Source organism: Lissotriton helveticus, chromosome 3_1, assembly GCF_964261635.1.
Source record: "Lissotriton helveticus chromosome 3_1, aLisHel1.1, whole genome shotgun sequence".
Taxonomy (NCBI): Eukaryota; Metazoa; Chordata; class Amphibia; order Caudata; family Salamandridae; genus Lissotriton; species Lissotriton helveticus.
The window spans coordinates 1,396,622,104-1,396,639,148 of NC_136061.1; the positions used below are offsets into that span (position 1 = coordinate 1,396,622,104).

Below are 17,045 nucleotides of genomic sequence, written 5' to 3' on the forward strand. Positions count from 1 at the left end.
TTTGTTCAAACCACCACGCACTCCTTTCTTTTAATATTTAGGGAAGAAGCGAACTCTAATAAATTTCCTCTTTGCTTCTTTACCTAATTTTATAACCAGTTTTCACTATTTACCGTGCACTTCACGTTTTTTGCACTTATAGCACTGCTTCAAGTCACCACCAAAATACCTATGTTCTCCCTCTTGTTGGTCCGCCACATGTAGGATTAGGCATTTAGACATCTGCCAATCCACTGTGGGTCTATACATCTGTGGCTCAGAGGGTGCAGGATCCCAGATGATGAAGGGCGGATCCGAGTGGTGACTGATGGGAATTCCCCCCTAGTGACAGGAGACCCTAGGTGTGATTTAATTGACACTCCTTTATTATTTCCTGTTTTTCCTGTCTGTCTTCTTGTTCCGTTCAGGTGTTGTAGAGATCTAATTCAGTTAGAACTTTTGTTTTGACCCCTTACTATCTTGTGTTGTGCATATGGTTTTGGGATATTAGTATTGTTGGGTCATAAAACTATCCCTTAGACCCTCCCCTATCTGGTTTGTGTTATGGCCTAATAACTGGCCAAGTGAAATATTACGAATACGCTTATGTTGGATTTCTATCGTTTGGTCTCATCATATTCCTTTTTATAAAGATTCTGCTATTTTTATGAAACCAGTGTGGTATCCATTTGTGGTGTTATCACTGTGTTACTAGGAGTGTGGTTGCAAATACTTTACACATTGCCTTGGAGATAAGCCTGGCTGCTGGTGCCAAGCTACCAGGAGGTGAGCAGGGGTTATCTAAATGTGTGTCCGTCCTTACCCTGAATAGAAGCAAGGGTCCCCATTTGGACTACGGTCCCTACCTCAGCCAACTAGAGACCCCCAGTTCTAACAGTTCACCTTTTGGGGGGGTAGTGGAGTCAGACATACAACGGCAGATATTTATTTATTTATTTACCTTTGCCGTCATATGTCGGACTCGACTACCCTCCACCCCCACCCTGCCCCACCTCACCACCCCATAGTGTTACCTCTGCGAGCCGCCACTGTCCATTCTGCAATTGTTTTATATGCCACAAGCCCACATTCCTTACAGACCAAATGAAATCTGTATCAACTCTCTTACCCGCAATGCTTTTTTCACGTAAAAAACCTTCTGATTCATCAGAGCAGGTGATTTATTTTCCTTTTTTCTGAAGCACAATCTTGACCGAAGGACATTAGAGGGCTTTACAAAAGAAGCAGTACATACACATTTTTCAAGGCTTAGAAAGATTGCGTGAATGGTCCTTATAACAGGATGCTGAGTCAAGGCAGAGATTTGAACCTGGTTCCACAGTTCCAAAGTCAGCAGCTCTAGCTGCTAGACAACATAGATGCATTCCCGCTAGTGATCTTGCCCTTCTAGTACCCTTTCTTTGGAAATCTGCAGCTCCACCAGCTATTCAGAATAACACTGAAAATGCATCTACTTCTCCCCTTTCACTTTTCTAGCTTGTATTTTACCTCCTCTGATATATCATGCACAGGAATTGTTATGATGTACCATATTATGGTTCAATTATTAATTAAGCTTGGTAAGTTGATGAATATAACTCAAAATCATCGTTTTTTTTAATGTGAGGTTCATGTCTTTTAGATAGCTATTTGTAACCCTGTTATCTCTCTGCACATACTCAACTTTTTGCTAAACTCAAGACAGCCTTGAAGCAATTAAGTTACACAGTGTATGCCCTAAAAACAGAAGGAAACAGATATTTTGATGCATTCAGTACATTTACAACTACCCAAAGAACTTGCTCAAAGAAAGACGATCAGAGGAACCACACACTTCAGGATCCTAAGAAACAGAAAACTGAAGGGGAAATGAAATACTCTATTTAATTATTTCCTGGCATCCTCCCTGGCAATATTGTTCCAAATGCACATGACCTAGAATGAGTTAGAAGTGATCAGCTATAGTGGGTAAAGGTTGGAATTATAATAAGGGAGGTTACTGATTTTCTATCACACTATGCTTTGCTTCTCTATTTAGACTCACACCTATCAGTTACATGTTACCATTGCCTGAGTCTGTGGTTGTGCCCCTTGATTGAGTGTAGACGACAATAGCATTTTTGCTGCAAGGGCTGGGTGTGAAAGAAGCTAGAACTGCTTACAGTACAGCTACATATGTAATGTATGGAGATGGCTTATTTATTTATTAAGGGGGGCTGCACTACTGCTATTTTCTTTGTGGGGGAAGGAATCTGCCCTATTGCATATGCATTTTGCTAAGTATGGCCTAAAAATGCCTCGGTCTCCTGCTAGTTGAGACGAAATTACCCCTCACACCACATACTGCACTGACTGATGTGTTTGCTGTGGAATGGGGAAAGCATTTGACTTCATGAGAGTGTTAAACAGTGCCTTCCAGGCAGTGCTTAATTTGTGCCTTTAGCGGCACCAGCACAGATTTCTGAACATCGGCACTTATTAATGGCACTCCACTGCTTGTTGACACTGTCTATCTATCTTTGAGCAGGAAACTTCAACAAAGTTTTTATTGGACATGTCACCCTTAGGGCGGTCTTCCCACAAACCTGTTTTTGTTGACATTAGGACTCTGCACACTTTACCAGTGTCAAATTACTAGTGCTCTCTCCTTAAACATTGGCTTACACCCAATTGGCACATTTAATTTACTTGTATGATTCTAGAAAAGTGGTACAATATGTACCCACGGCCTGTAAGTTAAATGCTGCTATAGGGCTTGCAGCACTTATTGTGCCACCCACTTAAGTAGCCTGTTAAACATGGCTCAGGCTTGCCATTGCGGCCTGTGTGTGTAGTTTTAAACTGTCAGTTCGACCAGGCAAAATAAAACAAAATTCCAGGCCTTAACCTTCCTTTTTAATACATATAAGTCACCCCTAGGGTGTGCCCTAAACAGCCTATAGGGCAGGGTGCAGTGTATTTAATAAGTTGGAAATATATTTTTAACTTTTACATGTCCTGGAAGCAAAACACTCTTAAATTAGTTTTTCATTACTACAAGACCTGCCTTCCCATAGTTAATACATTTAATAAGAGATAACTTTAAATTGGGAGCAGGTAGGAAGGTTGAGTTTGTTCTCAAACTAATTGTAATTTATAAACCCTCTTTATTGGTAAAGTCAAATTTTAAGTCACATTTCTAAAAGAATCACTTTCAGAAAGTTGTCATTTTCTAGTCCCAACCATTTGGTGCCTGCAGCCTATATCCTGGGTCATATGACTAAGTGTAGCTGACAGTTGTCCTTTGTGTATTACTCCTAGACAGTGAGACAAAAGGGGGAATATGTGTTGGCTTGATGGGCCATCTCTGACTTCATGGGGGAGGATCTGTCACTTTATCACACTTACTCATCACAAAGGCTCGGCCTTAACTCACTCACAAAGATTTTCACATTAGTCTTTTGTGCCCCCAGACAAGTTGGGGACAGGGAAGGGAGGGAGCAAATTCCAAACACCTCCAGGGGTGAAAACCTCTGGATTCTTCTTCTACTTCAAAGCTGGCAGCAGGTATAACTCGTGGACCCTCAGACCCAACTCTTCAGTACACCTCTGGGCCTGTGGAAAACTCAGAAGGACTGCTGTGCTGCAAGAAGGACTGCTACTCTGCTGTCCTTTCACTTTGCCCGGAGTGAAAATTATTGAATCTGCATCATGAACCCAGGACCACCAGTGACTCCAATTGATAGATGGCTGGCCTTCTGAACAGAGCCGCAGGGATAGATAAGCCTCTAACCTCCTTGAACCCAGCACCTGGACTCTTTCTCATGTGCATCTTGCCCGCACACCCATCCAAGGGGTGCCACCACAGTCTTGGAAGTGGCCTGAAGGTGCCAGCTCAATTGTGGTCTTGTGGTTGAAACAGACGCAGTGCGACATCCCTTGCAGCTACTCTGCATATCCTCGGTGCAGGACTTCGCATCACATTCTGCACCTCCTCGGAACCACTGCTGCCCATCACAGCTTTAACACAGAACCTTGCAATGCTCTCCAGCCGAGATTTAAGGTACTTTGTTCAGTGGGCCTAACTTGATCCCTGTATCTGGCCTGTGCTCCATTGTGGTTAGCCTGAACTTGTGACTTTGCCCCGATCCAGTGCAGCCAGATAACCACAGTTGGCACTTTGTGATTTAAAGCACTATTTTTACTTACAACTTTAAAATAGCTATTTTCCAGTTCAATTTACTGGATTTACGTCATTTTGGTCTTAAGTATTTATAAAATGTTATTCTTGTTTTCAAAATTGGTGTGGAATTGTTGATGTGTTGTATTTTCACTTTATTACTGTTTGAAGTGCTGCAAATACACATTATAGATTGCCTCTAAGATAAGCCTGACTGCTTTGTGCAAAGCTACAAGAGGATTAAGCACAGGTTAATTTGGAGTTTGCTTGTGACCTCACCCTGACAGAAATTGTGGTTGCTGCTTGAGTAGGGCTTCACACCTCTGAACCAACATCCCAATTTCCTACAGAGTTCAATATATTTTTCGAAAGTAATAAAAAAGCTCTGGCCCTGGCACTTTTATTTTTACACATTAAAAAGTGCTTCCACTGATATTTTCAGAAATGGTTAATAGTTAACTAAGCACATACTTGACAAGAATTAATGATGACATTTTGGTACGTCTTTAAGACTGTGAATATGGGGATTTGGGGCGGGAGCGTTCTTCAACAGGGAGATTTTCTAACATATGTCACAAATGGTATATTTAAAAAGCATATTGGACACAGCAACTTTGGTACAAACTTGAGAGGGCTTAACCTCTACCACGCTAGCGGGTTTTCCCGCTGTGCGCTGAAATTTGAAAATCGCGCGGTTTGTGACAAAGCCAGCTCGTCATCCGCGTAGCGCAGGTAACGCCCATGACGAGCTGGCTTTATCATCAGCGCTGAAGGGGTTAAAGGCAACTCTCCTCCGCTGTTTCATTATTGCTTCTCTCTCTCCCTTTCTCTAAACCTTCAATCTTTTTCTCTTTCTAGATCACTAGTTTCTTCTGTCTCACTTGTATTTTCCCTCATGTTTTTATTCTTACTTTCTCCTCCTTCTCTCTTCCTATTCCTTCTCTTTACGTTGTATTTGCTCATTTTCTCCAATCTTCTTTTCTGTTTCTTTCCTTTGTTTGCCTCACTCGTCTTTCTCCAGCTTCTATTCTTTGTCATTCTTCTGCCTATCCTCCCCATCACCAGCCTGTCTTACTCTTCATTTTACAAAAGCTTCAAATTATTGCACACTCTACCTCCCACTTCTCTTTCTGCCCTTTTCTTAATCTAATTTTAATTCAATCAACGTCCATACTCTCCCTCATTGTCTTAACTTATCTTTTCCAACTTTTCCATCTTATCTCTCTTTCCTATTCCAGCTCTCTACTCCATTGTTCTCCCTTTTTCCATCTCTGACTACCTTGCTCTGTCTCCGTCACTCTTTTGTGTGTCTTTTTTTGTCTTTTTTTTCATTTCCCTTACTGGCTATCTCTTATTTTCATCTCCATATTTCCTGGTCATTTAAACTCTTTTAAATTTAATCTCCACCATGTTTAGGACATGACTACTAGTCACTGCATGTCCGTCAGTTGAGAGTCATATTGTGGCTTACTAGTGGCATATAGGAGGTTGGAGCTAGCCCATGGCTTCTATTGGTTGGCTTTCTTGTCACTCACATGTGTCTGCTTCCTATTTGTGTCCCAGCTTGTCACTCTTCCATTCTTTCACCCCGTGGAGCATTTTTTCTTTATAATCTATGATTGGGTGGCATTGCTGCTTCAACTGCCTGTTTTTGAAGCATACGTTTTTCCTTTTGTGCGAAGCGCTCCATTAGAGTACTTGTGTTGAAGCCATCTCCCTCGTGTATGTCTCTTCCTCTGCATTCAGTGCTCCTCTCTGTTTCTCGACTGCTTCTCCCCATCCTCTTCCCTCTTGTGGCCTCCCATGTACTTCTCCCCACTGTTTCCCCCAGCTGTGTTACTTTCCCCAAACCTGTGTTGCTTTAGCTCCAGCCCTCCCAAGAGTTGCTTTTGCACCCCCTCCTGTGTTGCTTCGGTGTTTCCCCCCACGCCCCTCATGTTGCTTCATCATTCACCCCACTCTCTGTCTCATCTTGCTTTGTCATTCAGCCCCCACTCATCCCCTGTGCTGCTTCACTGTTCTCCCCCCACCTCTAATGTGATGCTTCCTCTCCCCTTGGCCGCCTGCTTTGAAAAAAAAATGTTTTGCTATTTATTTTCTTTTTAGTTACTGATCCAACTGGAATCAGTAATTTAACAAACAAATCGCCCATGACATTTTTCAGTCATGTGCATGCGTGGTGCACAGAATAACAAATTGATACAATTGCATCAAAGTTTTTTTTTTTTTTACACGTTACCCACCCACACATCATCGCAGATGCTATGCAGTGTGGCTAGAAAACATTGGCAAGCAAAAATGCCACAAAGGCGAGACCTATTGGCTTTGCCAATGCTTGTTTAAGCTCAGAAAACGCTTTTCTGTGCTCCAAAGGGACGCACAGGCATGGGAAATATGTCACTAGTGTGAGCTCTTTCACTCTAACTTCCTGTTACTTGTACCTTTTACTTCAAAGTTCCATTGCTTTTACTGACATCATTGAACCGACCATTTGGGTCACCACATTGCTTCAGCCTACCACTGCTTTGACTCCAAATTACTGTAATTAAAACTCTCTTTCCTTTAGCCGCTTTCAATTTCCTTCTTGCACTGATTTGTGGGTACAGGTGCCATTTTTCACTAGCCAGTCATTAACAAAACTGAATAACTGCACAATCACCAATTCAAAACTGCTTAGTCAGTAATGCAGCTCACATAATCGAAGCCAGGCTGGTCCAGCTTTGTTGCTGAAAAAACAAAACTGAGTACAAAAACAGAAAAACAATTGTACATGTTTCTGCCTTTGGTCCAGTAGCATTGCAGAGTGAGTATTTTGCAAAGCACTTCTTAAACTGTCTTCAATACATCCCTATAGCCAAGAGTAAATAGGATGGTCTCTGCTCTTTACAGTGGCCTATAAAATGGCTGCATATAATCCAGAAATCATAGGAAAGAAATAGGAGAGTTGGCCTAGCGGCTAGGGCGGTCGACCTCGAATCTGGGAAACCGGGTTCGAGTCTCGGCAATGATGCTGAACATCCTGTGATTTTGGGCAAATCACTTAATCTCCACGTGCCTAACACAAATAAATGTGTCCTCGTGTAAAGCAACTTGTGCTCTGATACCCGATACCTTCAGGTCAAGTTTGCGCTATATAAAACTCTGTAAAAAAGAAATATATATATATAGATATAATAGTAATATGTCAAAGAAAACATAAGGCATGAGAGTAGTGAAGATGTCAGCCTTAGGCTTCAGGCAGGGGTACTCCCCTTCTTGAACTCCACATCCTGGGGGCAGCTAGTGGCAGATGTTGAGGTGGGTGAATTCCACCTACCTGACTTGCCATGTTTCCCAGGTCCGTGTATGACTTGGGGATCCAGTCCGTACTGATAGTCTTGTTTACCCCTTTTTAAATCCAACACTATAAGTACCAGAACTTAAAAAACCCTATCTGTACAGGAGCAGCTGTACACGCATGGAACTGGAAGCCTTTGGTCATAATGTCCCGCAACCCTGTGAACTTGTTGGGCATTACCTTGGCACATCTGCTGTGGGACCAAAAGCTTCCTAAAATTAGATAAGATTGACCCGTGAGGCCAGGGTGGTCCTGGTAGGTGGAAGGCTGCTCTGTCTCTCCCTTGAGATATTGACTGCAGTCCTCCCTGGAATTCTGGTCTTCCCCTGAAGCAGGTCTTGGGGTGAAAGCGTAGGGTAGTGCGTTAAAGCAAACCAGAGCCCCGGCGGGAGCCTACCACCACCCCAAGAGATATCCACCTCGCGGTCCCGCAGTCCCAGCGAGATGAGATCCAAGGGGAAGCCGGACCATTTTTTGTTTTGAATAGCCCTGTACAGATTTAGATACGTTAGGCATACTGATGGGAACCGGTTAATGCCTAATGTCCCCGTCAGTCACCCGCACACACCACAGGACAGGATATCTCTCATTCACATGACCTATCTAGGGTTAAAGAAACACAGCACACTCATGCAGTCTGAGGAGGCTATTTTAAATGACTCATATGGTGGGAAAAATGCTGCAAAATGCCAGCCCCCGACAAATTCCTGCAGCGCCCAAACGGAAGCAGATAAATCACAATAGCTTACTCTGTGTTGCTGGCGAAGGAGACAGTAAACTTCTGGGGCTCTTTGCCTTCATCGTGGTAGCTTTGGAATCTAAAACGTAAGAACAAAAACGCATAAGAATTATGGACAAGGAAATACTGATAAATAGTTCACAAATCTAACAGACGTGATCCCAAAATTAACCAAAAGCTGTGTTTGTTGCTTTTGATAGGCGAAATATTTCACATTTAGAGCTGCTAAAAAGTGTTAAATGGGATTTGAAATATTTTACGAGTACTTTTAGGAAATAAGGCGTATATGCTTGCTGGGTGTGTTCCAACTTTAACAGTTCAACTCTCTGCAATGCCGCGAAAGAGTGGGCGGAAGAGTTTATTTCAGTTGCGTTCAACAAAAGGGATTTATTTACTGATTTTGCGCCTTCATTTTATGTGTTTTAATGTGTGCATGTGAATTTAGGAAAATACGGATTCCAGCAGACAGCCCTGGCGAAAAAAACCATGTCGAGGAACTCCTACAATTATTTTAAGTGGATGAAAATAATAAGATGTCAAATTCATCCCGAGGAATGCCATTCCAGCTGAAACAAGTCCATATAAGGCCTTTTTTTCCCACGATCACAACCCCCCGTGTTTCAATTTCCGTCTTACAAGTCAACTCTCTTCCCCTTAAAAATGTCAACTTCCTCATGGTCACTCTGTCTTGTTTATGAGAAGGAAATGCAGACTACCTCAGTACATTTTCTCCTCCTTTATTAATTCTTCTGCTCTTTACCCATTGGTTTCTTCTCCTTTCTCCCTTAACTTTTTTATTTTTCTTTACAACTACTGCCTATAGTACCTCAAAATACCTATAATCGTGTACAACTATAATCACCGACATCCAAGTACCTCTGACCATACCTATATCCTATCACCTTTACCTCTAGTATCTATCCTTCAGCACTTCTACCTCTAAATGTATCCTATTACACCAGCCTGTACATATATCCTGCTACCAGTAGCTCCATTTACATTTTGTATCTCTACTTAAATGCTGGTCCTGCTATACAACATTCTATAGTACCTCTTGCCATACCTTTACCATATTACTACTATCCTGTCAATACTCTGGTGCCTTCATGTCCCTATATTGCTAATTATACACTTAAACTTCCAAATTCACCTATAACTAAGTACCTCTGACCTATACCTTAGTACCTCTACCCCAAAATATACCTATTTCTACTTGTACCTCTACTCCCACCCATACATTAAAATGACTACCTACACGCTGGTGCTGCTGTCCCTAGATATTCTAGGGTACCACTAGTCATACACATAGCATAATACCCAACTACCAGATTCTTTGTTACCTGTACACAGTACAGATACCCTTGCTGTACATTATTCCTGCTTCCCGTTCTTCTTTACGTTTTTTTAAATGTTGTTTTTGTTCCATTTTCCTGCTTCTTTTTTGTCAATTTATTTTTAATGAAAATGCTTTTCCTAATTTTCGAAATTCGTCAAAATAGATGTTCAATAGCCTGGATAAATCTGGCTGATTTGTTCTCCATGTTCTGTTTTCTTCAATAATGGTTGAGCCTTTCGTCTAACACATCCTCATATGTGCTAAAAACACACTAAGACAACCCGAATGTCCCTCAGAAGATGCGTATCAATAGAACAATATCAACAAGGAAGCTACTGAAGAATTTATTTCATGTGATTACGTTTTTATATTTAACAGGTTGTTCATCGGCAATCCAAACAATACCTAATTACATTGGATTTGAATGATTACTCGATAATCTTACTAACAATATTTACATCATGGCTGAATAATGAATGAACAAAGAGAACAATCTGTGTCAGATTAAAAACTATTGCGACAATCTAAAAAGAAATTACAAAAAAAGTCTTTGCAATACTAATTTACATAAATTTCTTGTGTTTTTTCAATATTTGGGTATTTTAATACTAAGTAGCATTTAAGTATGAGTGTTTGTACAAAAAAAGCCTATCGTATAAAACAGCACACACCAACAAAGTCACAGTAATTGTTTTAATAAAATAGTAAGTAGATCATGTCATATTTTTCAACTTTTCAGTTTGTTTGCCATGTTATTCATTGTTCAAGAAATAGGGATATATTTGGACAATGCCCCTATTCCATAACCCAAAGAACATATTTTAGTATGACTGAAATATGAAATACTTTCTATATTTAAGAATTGGGAATGGAGTTGCGGCCACACTCAAACAAATGAGCCGAGTAGTTTCAAGGAGTGTGCCTATCATGGGGCCAACTTTAGTGGCCTTCCTTTTTGTTTTCTGTTGCATCCTGGTCAGTGTAGTCTCGGTAATGCTCTATTACTTACCGGTAATCTTCATTACTCCGGGTCCCGTTGTCTTTGTCCCTTTCATAACTAAGTGGAGATGACCATCTCCTGACAGAAAAAAACAAGAGGAATGCTGGGACCCTAATACTGCCCCTCCCACCGGGAGTACATAAGCAGTACTTACCCAGCATCCCGCCTGTACAACCAAGCCCAGACAGGAAGGCCGGCCGTCCGGGACGGAGGGAGGGAGGGGTGTATGAATGGGATGAGGACAACAGGACCCGGAGTAATGAAGATTACCGGTAAGTAATAGAGCATTAACCCGAGGTCCCTTATGTCCTCGTCCCATTCATAACTAAGTGGAGAATATCAAAGCAGAAATCCGGCCTTCCGCACCCACAAGCACACCCAGGAAACCACAACAAAAGCAGCAACCCAAGGGAGCACCGAGAAGGAGGGAAAGGAAGACGGCAGGAAACAACCGGCCCGTAACCCAGAACAGGACAGCAGGGACAAGGACCGGAGACAAACAGAAGGCCAGGACCCCAAAAAGGAGGCCGCCAACCTGAGAAACAGGAGAAAGGGCAACCGGGACCAGAACACAAAGGAGACGCCAAAACAACCCACCGGACAAGGCCGCCAAGCCCAAAACCAACAGGAAGGTACACAGGAACCGGCAGTAACCTCAGGAGGCACAGCCCGAGGCCAACCTGAACCAGCAGGAAGCTCACAGACCCGGAGCCACAGGACCCCAGAAGGACCTACCAGGATGCGGCCACAACAGCAGAGTACCCCGACAGGACCCAAAAGAGAGCCCAGGCAAGGAAGCAGAGCCCAAAAAGGAGCAGAAAAGCCCCAGCAGGCACCCAGTCATGGGAACCAGACGAGACCAGAAAAACCCAGGGAGCAAACACACCCGAGTGCAGATGGACCAAGAAGCCAACAGCACCCGGCAGCCCCAGGAGGCCAGGCAGGGACCAGCCCGGCCCGACCTAGCACAAAAACAGAGAGCAGACGAAAGCCGGCCCAGAAAGGGGGACACGGCCACAGGCCATCAACCTGGAGAACTACAGAACAGAAGAGGAGAAACAGGCGGCACGCTAGGACAAGGAAGCAGCAAAAGGCAGCCAGGCCCAGACAGCAGTGGCACGAACCCCAGGGACCAAAAGGCAAACCACCACCGGAAAACAAACCGGGGAGGGAGAGGGGGGACGCCAGGGAAAAGAAGAGCAGGCGCCCAACCATACCAGCCAGAAAAACCTCCAGCAGGCACCCCCAGGAGGCCCCCAACCAGGAAGAAACCAGGCAGGAACTATGACAGAACCAGGAACACCAGAAGTAAGCCATGGGCAAGCACAGGGAGAGCCAGGGCAGAAGCAGCCAGACACCATAAGCAACCCAAGCACACAGAAGACCCTGGGACAAACACCCGAAGTCCCAGGCCGGAGCGAGGGAGAAACCCGGGAAGGAGCAAGAGGAACCAGGCGCAGTCCAACAAAGCCAGGAACCAGGAGCCCCAAGATTGAGGAGACGAGAAGGTTCAGCAACGCTGAAGAGCAAGCTCCCTGGAGACCGGCGCTTGAGACCTCTCATCCATCCAGACAGTGGCCCGACCAACCAAACAGAAGCCAGTAAGCGGAGGCGAAGAACCAGGACACCCAAGCGGAACAGAGGCCACAACACAACAGCCAGCCCGCAGCGGAGGCAAGGGCACCAGAAAAAAAAGAGCACGCAGCACACCCAAGGCCAGGCCAGGACACCCGCACCCGCTACACCCGAGAAGCAGGAACGCAGAGGGGCAGCAAAGAAAAGCGGAGAAAACCGCGGCAGGCCAACAGGATCCCAGGGGAGTCAACAGGACCCCCCCAGCGACCCAAGTAGCAGGAACACCGACCCTCCACCAGCAGGGGAAGGTACCCGCTGAGGAGCCAGAAGCTTGGGGGAACAGAGTCACACCCCCAACAGGCCGCCGCCGAAGAAGCGAGAGGCAATGCCGACACAAGAGCAGCAGAGGGCAAGGCGTAACCAAGAAGGTAGGGAGACACCAACAACACTTGGAACCCAAGGAGCAAGCACAGGCAGAGCTAGCAAAAAAAGGAACCAGCCACCACAGAGGCGACAGGAACCCACGCCAATCCGAGGTAGGAAGAAGCGACCCAAAGGGTGAAGAGCCCCGGCACGCCCCACCCCATAGAACAAACCAGAGCAGGGGTGAGCAGGAGGCAAGGCCGCAGGCCAGAGACAGAAAACCCCAACCACGTAGACCAAGGGAGATGATGACAAGCACCGAACCTGGAACCACAGCGCTCGACTGGAAGGGAAAACCAGGACAGCAGCGCCACACCTCAACACCTGTGTGCACGTACAAGAAATACCCGGAGGCAGACGGCCAGCTCCTAGACACGGGCAGTGCGGCAACACGTACACCACACAACAAAGCCAAGAAGGAGTCGCCACCCACACAGACCCCGGGTCAGACAACCAAGCACCAAAGGTGGGGTGGGGGCAGAGAGCCCCATAGAGCACCAGGATGGAGTCCACACAGGAAGCACAGACCCAACTGAAGGCACACTCGACCCGGGCAACAAACCCCCGGGAGAAGTGGGGGAGCGGTGGCAGCAGCAGGACAAGCAGAAATGCAAACCCTCACCATGTGCAAGCACAAAAAGAAACATTCCCAAGCAACACTCGAGGTGCTGGCGGCCACCGGAGAGAACGAACGCCGGCCACATGGTGACCGCCCACGCAGGGGAGCGAACCATGAGAACAGAGCACCCAGGAGGCAGCCGCACGGGCCCATGCGCCACAACTCTCCATGGAAGACAGAAGCGGTGATATAGTTCAGTGGCAGAGCGCATGCATCACATGTATGAGGCCCCGGCTTCAAACCCCGGCATCCCTAGGAGTCCCCTGCGCGCTTCGAGGCAAACACCACAATGCCAGCCCGCCAACAATCCAGGACCGGCACCAGCACAGCGAACAGACAGCGAGGGCGGGGGCCAACAGCACAACAAGGCCTCCACCACCGGGAACAGGAACATCATATACATACATAGAAATGTCGAAACAGCACATGAGAAAACCAGAAACGAACACGCCACCCCAGCGCTCGCCACCACACAGTAACAAGACAGGGAATATCACTGTACGGGTACAATCATCATCGTGAGCAATGCACATGCAACCCGATCCACACTGCAACCCAGGATTCAGCAACAGCATGCCTGTACGTTCCGGCATTGCAGCCACCAGAAAGTACAAGGAAGGAATCAAAAACCCGGCAAGCGGGACTCACCCCAGAGGGGGGGGGCAACCCCAGGAACAAGGCCCCTACCTCAACTGCATCCAGGAGACCGGCAGGAGCCCATCCAGCGATGCACGTCTCACCCGGCCAAGCTCGGGTAGACGAGCCCGCAACCCGGAAGCAACCGGGAACTCCAGCCCCAGCCGCAAAGGACCGGGAGGTGCACGCAGTGCACAGCAGAACACCGGCTCCAAGAGAGACTGACGCCCAGCAAGCCTGGCAGGCCAGGAGACAGTTCAGGGAACCCCGCGCCCACACAGCCAGGCAGCCGGGCAGGGGGTGACGAAAAAGTACTGCCACTCCAGCCCAGCAGGAGCAGCACCAGCACACTATCCATTCTGTCGACAGACAGAAAAAAGAACAGGCGGGATGCTGGGTAAGTACTGCTTATGTAATCCCGGTGGGAGGGGCAGTATTAGGGTCCCAGTATTCCTCTTGTTTTTTTTGGTTGGGAAATGGTCCTCTTCACTTAGTTATGAATGGGACAAGGACATAAGGGACCTGGGGGTAATCTCAGTCTTCTTCTGCACCAAAGTTCATTGTAGAGAGTCTTTAGTAGTAACAGACGAGGTATCCCTTCCTCTATGAAGTTTTCCTTATACATTTTTGTCTCTAATGATCAATATACCATCTGTTTTTCAGGTCTGGGCGCCCTACAAGGCTGGGGAAAACAAGCTGGTAAACGTATCACAACTTACATTTTTGAACAGTACTTGACAAGTGTTTCACTCATTTGGACCTTTGGACAATCAAGGAAGCAATGTCAGTTCTACAAACAGTGCATTGTTAATAACATAGCGCCTCAAAAGCTGAAACGGGGCCTTCTCTGTCTGAAGGAGTGTAACTGCAGTGTTTGATCCAGTGCGAATGACTTGTGCATTCATTACCAAAAGTATCAAGTAAGCATATTTTGTGACAACATTTCTGCAGAGGCATAGCTTCAGGTGGGTGTTTGGGGTGTTACGCCCCCATAATGAATGTATTTTCAGATTAATATTTGGGTACAAGTTCTTTTAGCCGGATATGGTAAGGTGTCTGTTGGATTTTCCCTCTGACTTTTGCATACACACACTGACAAAAACAAACACACTCTCTCTCCTCTCTGTTTTGAGAGTCCCAATTTTTTTTATTTTACAAAATATTGTTTTTGTCTCATTCAGCACTCCTGTATATCTGTAATCCTCTCCATTTCCCCTGCCTCCTAAACCCCTCCCATGCATGTACCCTGCTCGTCATATAATATATTTTAACATTATATGCTAGTGTGATTGTCGGGAAATCAGATACTCACACTCCCGATATTACTGACCGAGCTACGCTCCTGCGCCCAGGTTCATCCTGGAAATTCATTTTCCGTAGTTAAGATTCCTTGATTTTCACTGAAGCTCTTCCTTTCCCATTGTGTTTTTAAACACATTTTATTTGCATTTTGCAAATAAAGAGGTACATTTCAACATATACAGGCATGAGTGGTGCAGCAGTGTAGGTCACTTGAACATTATTACCACTCTCTGGTATTATCCAAGTACAGGGACCCAGCGTATCAATCTGCACTTCCTTTCATTCAGTCGGAAGTTCACACTTTCCAAAGGCAGACCAATCCTCATTCATGAGGAGCTACACTCGAAGCCTACACCTTCTTTCTCCGCACTCAGTTTATCAGTCATTTTACACCAGTCTTGAATATGATCAATCAATCAGGGATTTGTATAGCGCGCTACTCACCCATGAGGGTCTCAAGGCCTCGGCTTTGCTCGACAGAGATATGTGGAGCTCTTCCACCACATTCAGTCATATCTTCCTTTCTAAAGTTTTTTTTGGAGGGGGGTAGAGGGGGTAGGAGGTTGGTGGCTGCAGCCAATGCGTCATGAGTCTTCTTTAGGCACATAACACCACCAGGGAAGCAAATCCTTGGATCCCTATGGGATTATCACTTTTTTTGGCTCGGCGTGTTTTCCCAGTATGCAACGTGCCAATGACTGTGCAATCTTGCTCTCAGCTGTGAAATTTCTATCTGTCATCACCCTTTGTTCCCAAGATTCAACCACCACTGGAAAAGCCTCCAGTAACAGATCTGCAGCGTCTCCAGGGCATCCTGGGCATTCCCGTCATCAGGTTGGTTAGAGTTCCTTTCCTATTCTTTGGGCACTGCCTGTGTGCTGTGCTTAAACTAACACGGGTTGTTCAACCAATCCCTTTTGTATTTATTTTATGTCTGCTGTTTCAAACTTAGTTCAAGCAAGGTGGATCATACCGGATTTTTAAAGACATCAACATTAGATACAATTACGTGCAACGACTTTAATGCGATGTATTTACAGAGTCAGTGGCTATCCTAAAAGTCTGGTAAAGATCTTGGATGTATGCTGGAAAATCAAGGGAAAATTAATCTCAGTAGCCTTACCCTGACCATAACTCCTAAAAAAAAAAAAGCACCAGCAAGTCATGTCACACCGTTACTTTTTTTGGGGTTTTTAAAAGGCACATGGTTTCAGATTTGACACTGCATGCTATGTGTGAAATGAAATAGTCTGATGCCCAAATAGTACATTGCATGTGTTTCCGTGAGTGATGATAGTATCAGGAGGCCACGGTTTTACTTGGAATAAGAGTTACTGAAGGCAGTCAGCTTAGTTTTGCTAACCTCCGCATAATCATTCCACCATAAAAGTGGTTGTTGTGTCTTAGGATTTCTTATTAGTAAGATAACTTTTAGTGGTCCAAATAAAAGTAGTTGCATTAGCAAGATTAATAAAAAAAAACGTTTTACCTTCAATTTTGGATATAAAATGTAGACTGGTATTATTATTGCAGAGCAGAACTATAAACCCCATCAGTATGTCTAGAGTATGTTTATCTACCTCGAAAAGTGTCCAACACAATCCCAGATTTGCCCCTCCCCAACGACGAGCGTTCAAAGTCTTCACAACACGACACAATCAAAGTTTGCATTTTTAGAAAATCTAGAATTTTGCACACCACCATTTACTTATATTCTGCTCCAGCTGCTCTCAGGTGAAGTGTTTGCAGCAACTTCATATTTACGTTTTTCAGGTAAGACAGAAAAGCGACCTTGGGAAGGGGATGACCTCGAAGTCTACACAATAAACCCCGCAGTCATGCATGTTGTACTTCCCTGCATTGCAAGTCTGTCTGGCAATCAATACCAAGATACCTAGACATCACACATGACTCCGTGATCAATGGATCAAATACCAGAG

The 17,045-nt window shown here is 45.1% G+C and overlaps 1 protein-coding gene across 2 annotated transcripts in view; it reads right to left on the reverse strand.

Annotated features, from left to right (window-relative positions):
• MYLK (myosin light chain kinase) overlaps positions 1–17,045 on the reverse strand; it is a 1,918,108-nt gene that overhangs the window by 473,925 nt on the left and 1,427,138 nt on the right. For both annotated transcript variants that reach the window (XM_078682035.1, XM_078682036.1), the window contains one exon: positions 8,225–8,293. In XM_078682035.1, the coding sequence (XP_078538161.1) occupies positions 8,225–8,293 (69 nt within the window). The remainder of the gene's footprint in view (positions 1–8,224; positions 8,294–17,045) is intronic.